The sequence below is a fragment of the Gavialis gangeticus genome, unplaced genomic scaffold (genome assembly GCF_001723915.1).
Source record: "Gavialis gangeticus isolate Ggan-Ray unplaced genomic scaffold, GavGan_comp1, whole genome shotgun sequence".
Lineage (NCBI taxonomy): Eukaryota > Metazoa > Chordata > Crocodylia > Gavialidae > Gavialis > Gavialis gangeticus.
The window spans coordinates 8752494-8760686 of NW_017728964.1; the positions used below are offsets into that span (position 1 = coordinate 8752494).

The 8193-nt window shown below is 41.8% G+C and overlaps 1 protein-coding gene across 1 annotated transcript in view; it reads right to left on the reverse strand.

Annotated features, from left to right (window-relative positions):
• TBCD (tubulin folding cofactor D) overlaps nucleotides 1–8193 on the reverse strand; it is a 281185-nt gene that overhangs the window by 259580 nt on the left and 13412 nt on the right. Inside the window, exons 5-7 of the mRNA XM_019502452.1 lie at nucleotides 5990–6136; nucleotides 5231–5286; nucleotides 2317–2449 (exon numbers count right to left, since the gene is read on the reverse strand). Of these exons, the coding sequence (XP_019357997.1) occupies nucleotides 2317–2449; nucleotides 5231–5286; nucleotides 5990–6136 (336 nt within the window). The remainder of the gene's footprint in view (nucleotides 1–2316; nucleotides 2450–5230; nucleotides 5287–5989; nucleotides 6137–8193) is intronic.

The window sequence follows — 8193 nt, forward strand, 5'->3', positions numbered from 1 at the left end:
AACCACTGCAATCATGCAGAGGACCATCTTAATGCCCCCCCCCCACCCCTTCCAATTCTCAGCCTGTTGCCCCAGTCCTTTCATTCATCACAGTCATCATCTCCATCATTGCCATCCTTCTCTCTAGTGGTGGTCCCACCTCTGAACTGTTTGTCCCAGTCTTCTTTCTTCCATACGCTCTCTGTCATCTCCTTCCCACCATCTTCAACTATTTTTATATAGTACCCTTGCATCTCACTCAGCCCCATTTTGATGCAGTCCTCAACTGAGAGGACTGTTTAGGAGCAGGTCCCTGGTCTCCCCTAGGGTGTTCCTGAAGCAGGAGAACTACCCAAAGCAAGCTGTCAGGGTTTCCTGCTGTTTGGTCAAGTAACAGAACAGAACCACCTCTCTGGTCAGGTCTCGACCCCGTCACCATCAGAAGGAGTGCGATTACGCTCCTCCACACGTCCCTGCTGAATGGGTAGTACTAGAGAAGGTGGTCAATTGTTTCTGCCTTCCATCAGCAGGTTTGCCTGGGGCAGTTTGATGGGCCTCTCTGCCCGTCTGTTTTTCCATGCTTGCATGGGAAGTGCCCAGTGGGCTACCTGCCAGTTCAAATTCCTGTGTTCCTTCTGTATGTCCTTGTGAAAGACTCACTCCCACAATCTAGGAGCTGTCACCAGGTAGTAAGTTTACAGCCAACAAACTGTCTCTTGCCCTTTCCACCTCCTGCACCTTATAGTGCTTCATCAGGGTCACTGGAGTCACACTGTACAGATCATATTTAATTCAGAAGGGTTTCAGGACGTCACAGAACCATGGCGTGTCTGCAGTCCACAGGCAGTTCAGCTGGGCAGTGTGTACGCTCGCCAGTATCACAACAGGTGCTCTACAAAGTATCTTACGAAGCAGGCTGTTCTCAATACTGCCCCAGTTCCCAGTTTGCAGATCTGGCTCATGTACTGAGCCCAGAGGAACAGCAGGACATCTGACATTCCTCTGCCCCCAGTCCATTTCATCGTACATAATGTGGTCCTTGCAGCCTCCAGATGGGAATCTGGAGCCCCAAAAGAAGACACACCTGGCTCTCTGAATTCTGGCAAGGTGACTTGCTCCAATGGGGGAAGACCAACGCACTGTACAGAAGTACCAGTAGCAACACGACCCTGATGAGTGCCACACACTCCCCATAGACAGGCAGTGCATGCGCCATAGACCCAGTCTCCATTTGACTTTGGCCTCAGTCTTTTCCCATGCCCTCTGTCCAGTCATCTCTGGGTCAAACTCCAACCCAAGGATCTTCACCCCCTTGTAGGGGATGGAGACCTCCAAAACCGACAAGTCTCCAAGGTCACCCAGAGCGAGGCAGGTGGTTTTTACCAGCACCTTGCTCCACTGATCCTGGGGTTCTGCCACTGAACCAGCAGTTCCAACAAACAGATAAACAGGATCTGGGGGAGTAGGCAGCCCTGCTGGACACCTGACTCCACCACAATCGGGGCCGTCATAAACTAGTTTACTAACACCCTGCTTGCTCACGCACCCGGTGTACAGCATCTTTATCCAGCTGATCTCCAGTTTGGATAATGCTGGTTAATTTCTCAACTTTTGCCACCTGTCAAGGCTGGCTTTTATATATATATATAATTATATTGGGTACTGACATATATTTTGCTTGTACTTATCAATGACAAAAAGAACAAGTCCCTAATACTGACTTTCCTTATGCCTGAAGAAGAGTGTTTGTGCATGAAAGCTTGCAAAGAACAATTTTTCCAACTATTTAGTTGGTCTAATAAAAGTTATCACATCTACCTAAAGAACCTCATCTGCCTAAGTCCCTAATACAGGGGTCCTCAATGATTTTAGACTCAAGACACGCGTGGATAGACTTGAGGCACCTCTCAGGAAATGTCAGCTCTTGTTTTTTCACTACAGAAAAATAATAGAGCAATTTTTCTGTTGCAAAGAACTCAGAAAGACCACAACAGGGCAGAATGTTTTTAATACTACAGATTCACTATTCGATATCTCTGGATTTAGCATGTGTATCACGTTTGCACACTAGCTGTGCTTACATTGTATGGCAGCACACAACACACTTGAAAAGATCTCAAGGCAACACAGGGTGCCATGACATCCTGGTTGAGAATCATGGCCTTAATGACAAAACCTACATTTACAAAGTTACCCTTTTAGAAACTCAAGATAAATTTTTAAGACATGGCTGAGTGAAGTGTAAGCAGTAAAGTCCCTTATACACATTATGGAAGAAAAACATCATAAAGGCAATCAATTACCAGGATTATCTTTTAACTTAACAACAGTGTTTACCAGGGCCTGAAGCATGCCATCCATTACAATAGTCCCCTCCATGGTTTGAAAGGAGGATTTAGATAACACTGAAAGGGTCCAGTCCAGAAAGTCTGCCATTCTTTTTTGTTTGACATCAGGGCGGGTAATAAACCTGTCACAGAAAAACACACTGCAAGTTACCCATTGAGAGCAATCAAGTAGTAACTAATTTTTCCTGTTATCCAAACTGGTTTTGATTCCTAAAGGCAATTGTCCAATGGACATTTTCCAACAAATTTAGGGTGGGAACATTCCAACTGTCAGATAGTTAACTTTACTCTTTTTAAACAAGGTCCTGACCTAAAATATTTCATTTCAATTGTAAACTTACCAAGCTGCAGCTGGAATTCTCAAGATCTCTCACTTTTACTTTATACAGCTACAGACGATACATTTTCCCACAGAAATTCTCACCAAGTTTTCCTATTAGAATTTTTTTAATGCAACAGTTTTGCCCATACAGAAAAAATCAACATCCATCTCCAGATATGGGGAATTTGCATAAAAATTAAGAAAATATCACTACTGCATGCTGTTAATCAAACAGGCAAGTATCAGAATTTGCAAGGAGCAATCTGTTTGTTGCACTTCTATTGGAATATTTGAAAACTGTTCTTATTATTTAACCCTTATATGTCCTGAGAAATATACCAATTTTGTGGATAAGCAAAATCAGTAAGGTTAAGAAACTTCCTTAAGACCACACAGAAAGTGATCAGCAGCACCAGAAATCCCGGCCTGTGCATTAATCCTGTGTCCAAATTCCTGCGCAATCAGAATGGAACGTAGCCACAGATATTGTGGACCACAGGTGACCAAGCAAGGAGAACTGAGCTGTGTCATCCAGTCCACAGGGCTACCCTTGCATCCAGAAATATGACAGTGAGGGAGCAATTGCAGTATTAATTGCTGCAGCTCCCAGAATAGAAGAAATGAACACTGCCACCGCTTGTCTTACCACCATATTTCCAGTTCTACATGGGGCCCAGCAGGCCAGATAATTCAGCTCCATGAGCCACATCTTGGTCACCTGTGCTCCCAAGTATTACCAAAGGTAAGCTCCTTATGGAAGAAGTAAAGTTTAATATCATGATTGAATCTAATGCATTAGCAGTAATACTGTGCCTTTATAGGTTAACTGCTATGCATTTAACCCAAACACTAACCCTAACCCCTAATCCCTAACCCATGGACCAGCTCACAGGTAGATCTCAGAAGGCCTGTAGACTGGCCCCATACAGAGGCCAGCAAGCCCATGAAGCAGGTTTGTGCACTGGATCTGGTCTGCAAGACAAGATGAGTTGGGCACCAATGCTTTGGACTGTAAAATGAAATTGAGTACAAAATGGTAAAGGCAGGACTGAATATACAAATAGATTTCATAGACATTAGGGCTGGAAGGGACCTCAGAAGATCAAGTCCAGCCCCCCACCCGAGGGGCAGGAAGTCAGCTGGGGTCATAGGATCCCAGCAAGATAAGCATCCAATTTACTCTTGAAAGGTACTCCTCTAAAGGATTTTTTTTTTTTTTTGGGGGGGGGGGGGGGGGGAAAATAAAAAAAATTTTAAAAAGTGAGGCAAAGTTTTAAAAAAAATTTTTTTTTTTTTTTTTTTTGGGGGGGGGGGGTTAGGACATATGAAAGAATCTTACAAAGTGAGCTCAAGTTCATGAAAACATATGCTCTCTGTATATCTTATTTAGTTAATCTATAAGGTGCACATCTCCCCTGCCTTCTACTGGAGTCCTTTTGTCATTCATCTTCTTCCAATAAAATGTATTTCACCAGATTCATTTGCATGTAAAATAAAACAAACATAGCTTTGTCTTGTCAAAATTAAAATTATAATTAGCATATTCAAAGTTATAATAGCATGTTATATGACATATTTGGAGCCAAAGGGGTTAGAGTCCTCCGCTGTCTTGCACTTCATTACAATACTTAAACTTGATGAAAGGCAAGGGTTTTTTTGCGATACATTTTATTGGACCAAATGTATTGCTAGGAGAGCTGCTGGACAAGCCTGTGGGTGTCAAGTGCCCTTCCTCAGGTCTGCAAATGTGGCAGGCATAGGCTGAGCTAGATATCAGGGATATTACTTAAACCCATCCTTTACCAAAACCTATCCTTAAGAGGATTCAGTACAGGTAATAGAAGGCTATTCAAATTCTATTTGAACCCTCTTGATGCAGAATGTTAACAGTATCAACCATGATAAAGACCTGTCTTCTATTAAATGAAAAGGAACACATCCATTTCAGGTAGGCAAAACAACTAACTGTCTCATAGCAATGCTTTTTAATTTCAATACATATTTAAGCTCAATTCAGACAAGTTTAGCAAGTGTTCCACATGGTATTCTCAGTACTTTAAAATTAGCCAATACTGTCAGAAATAATGTGTTCATAGCCAGCATTCATTTAAATTCACCACAGGACTGGATTCCAGATTCCAACAATGACACCTCTTGCATTCCACATGAGCATAGCAGGACACATGATTTTGGGATCAGGGATTAGATCCCAATTGCACCCTACCTGTCAGTGCAGAGGGAACCTGAGATTATAAACCCGGGCTCCCACTGCACCAGCAAGTTGAAAGCCAGGGGCCCACAAGTCCAAGAATAGGACCAGGCTATCAGCTAATTGTTGGCCCGGCCACGCATTCTATCTAAGGTGCCATACAAACCAGCCATAAAATTGTTCTACATCATATGTGGACCTATTTTATGGCTGGTTTGCCATTATATGGTACCTTAAACTGGGTACACATGTAGCTCTCATCACTTATGCCACGATTAACACGTTAACCATGGAATAATGTGGGGAGGGCAAGAAATCAAAGAAGAAAAAAAAGGAAGTATTCTTTTGTCTAAATCGGAACAAGCGACTTACTTTGAAACCAGTACAGCAGCTGCATCTCGAGCCTTATCGCTGACAACCAAATAACACTAAAGGCAAAAAGAAAATTAACTGTAAAAGAATTTGCACATATAGATTTAGTAACAACAGAACAGATTTGCATACATGTACTTCAGAAATATTTGGTCTTGTGAAAACTGAAGTTAAAAAACTACATGCATTAAAGTTTCCATCTCCATGTCTTTCAAAACAGGGTAATTTTTTCTCTACAACATTAAAGGAGTATATTCTAAAGCCAACAGCAGCAGCTGTTCACTTCTACCTTGTATTCAACTCTCCTTTCTGGTTTTATAGTTATGCTATTTTAATTTACCTCAAGTAAAACTTTGCATGAAAGTTTATCAATACAGATCTTACGTTATCCATGTATAGTCCAGAATTCAGTTTATAATTAAAATGATGTTAAGAAATATATGTGTAAAAATATTCAAGCTACAGACAGTTATATTGAAGAGTAATTGGCTATGCTCCAAACCTTGGATAACAAGATATGCAATTATACTATACACTCTTAAAACATAGTAGGTTACCACTTCAGAAAAAAACAGAAAAAACTAATTGCCAACTAACATTAAAAAAAAGCAATGGAAAAATCCAGTTCCTGGTAACTGTGCACTATACTCTTACCTACACAAAATAAGGTCAGAAATAAAAAGATCAAAAAACTATCATATATTACAACAGCATAAGCAGAATAAAGTCTTTGTATATTACAAAGTGTATTACGCTTACTTTTGCTACTTTGAGTATACGATCCATTACCGGTATCCGAGCAAGCCCATCTTCAGAAGGAATATTTCCATCAAAAAGAGCCAAATCAAAAGGAATCAAGCATATCATGGAGAGCCATAACACGAGTATGTAGCGAGTCTCCCATGTCTGGGAAATAATAATAATACAAGGGTTTTTTTTAATTTGTTACATGGACATGTGTTTTGCTCTAAGAACTTTCCCCACCAAAGCAGACAAAGACTATCATTCAGACATACAATGTGCTAAAACACCAAAGGAGAAAGAATAAGATGGCACCCAAACACTAACCACTGTTACTAAAAAGACCCTGTCAATCTGAAATCTAGCAAGTGTATATTTTCTTTTAGTTTCCGGTAATTCAACCACAACCTGTAAAAGCACAAAAAATGCCTATGGCAGTTGATGATAATTATTTTTCCATGAATTCCCTTTCCCCACCCCCAAAAAAAAATAAAGGGGAAAGTGATGATACAAAAGGAGAAAGTGAAACTGAACAAAGAATCATCACATGCAGATACGTAGAGAGAAAATAACATTTTTCCTACTGCAATCACTTAATTACAGTATTTTTAGGTTTTTATTTGCAATAACTGTATATACCTTTTTTCAGACAGAAGTTTGGTTTAAGCTAACAGTGTCTTTTTAAAATAAAATAGGAGTCTGCCACATTTTCAAACGTTCTCATGTGTTTGTTAAGATTTTTCTGTGAATACAAATAAATCTTTCAGACAAATGATTCAGATTGCCTGAAAAGATTTACGGATTAAACTGCTGAGAATTGTCCCTGAAGAATGTAGCAAAAATTGTCAACGATAAAAGGAAAAACATCATATTTTTATCAACGTATTTAGAAATATAATTAAATTTTATGTGTTTCAATACTCTCATGCCATATTGCAGGGGTGGCAATTTAAATGTGGCTCCAGAAGAAAGAGCTACATGCTGGTTCTCTCACCCAATCCCATCCTATTATACGAGGGCAACAATCTGTCCCGCATGCAATGGCTCAAGCCCATTTATTACGTCCTGCTACTGCAGTGCCACAACACCTCCTTGAAGTGGTGAAATCACCTGTCCAGCTGTGCCTCTCCCATCCCTGTTTATTCTGCTAAGGCTACCCTGGTCAGGTGTCCCATACTACCTCTCCCCAGCCTCACCAATCCCTGTCCCCCAAGGTTGCCTCCCTGTGCCCAGACTTTTCCATATCCCCCTGTGGCTACCTTCTTCCTGCCTCAACCCTGCTGTCTGAAATGCCACTTCCCTGTACTGAACACTCTGGCAAAGGGTGGTTGCTGCACACCCTGGGCCAAGTGATTGCTCTGTAGGTGGAAGACCAACATTAAATAGAAGTGAAAAGACACAAAGAGAGAGGGGGAGAGAGGTGAAAATAACCACAAAGGGTTTCTTATATTTTTGTTAGGTTTTTGACCACATGGTCCATTGTCAAGGATTCACCAGTGGGCCTCTTGCTATTTTATGTCTCTCTCTTGCTACGAGAAGTGTTGGCTTTGGTGGGCCTTTGTTCCCTGCTAGTGTCTCATGACAGAACTCCAGAGCATGCACATTTCAAATGTATGAGATATTTACATTCCACAAAATAGTTGGCAACGTTTTTTGAGTAGATGTGATATCTTTTATTTGGAAAAAAGCATTGGAAAAAAGTTGTTAGCAAGCGTTTGGGCACAGTCACCCTTCTTCAGGTATAAGGAGTCTCTGCTGTTCTGAGACTCCAGGAAATGAGAGAAACTAAAAGTGTAGCAGTCAGTGAGAACATGAATGAGAGGAGCTCAAAGTGTGAGAGGATGCAGTGTAAATATAAAGGAGAAACAAAAAGGTAAAGCAGAGGAGGGAGGGGGAAGAAAGCAGTGGGGGGAAAGAAGCCAAAGGGAAACATTACAGAGGTAAACATACAGGGTAAGAAAGAGGCTGTCAGTGAAGAAGGAAATGGTAGGAAATCATGCCCTGAGCACAGACCGAGTGGTGGAGGCCGGGCCCCACCCCTGCCCGGCAGCTGGAGCAGTTAGCACTGAGTAACCGTGACAGGCAGCAGCCCATCATGGCTTCCTGGAGTGTGAGCCCCTTCCCAGAGGGGAGCCGAAGTGGTGGGGAGTGGGGAGGGGGCGGACATGAAGCAGAGGGGTATGGGGGGAGCAGGGTTGGACCCAAAGCGGGGGAGGGCAGGG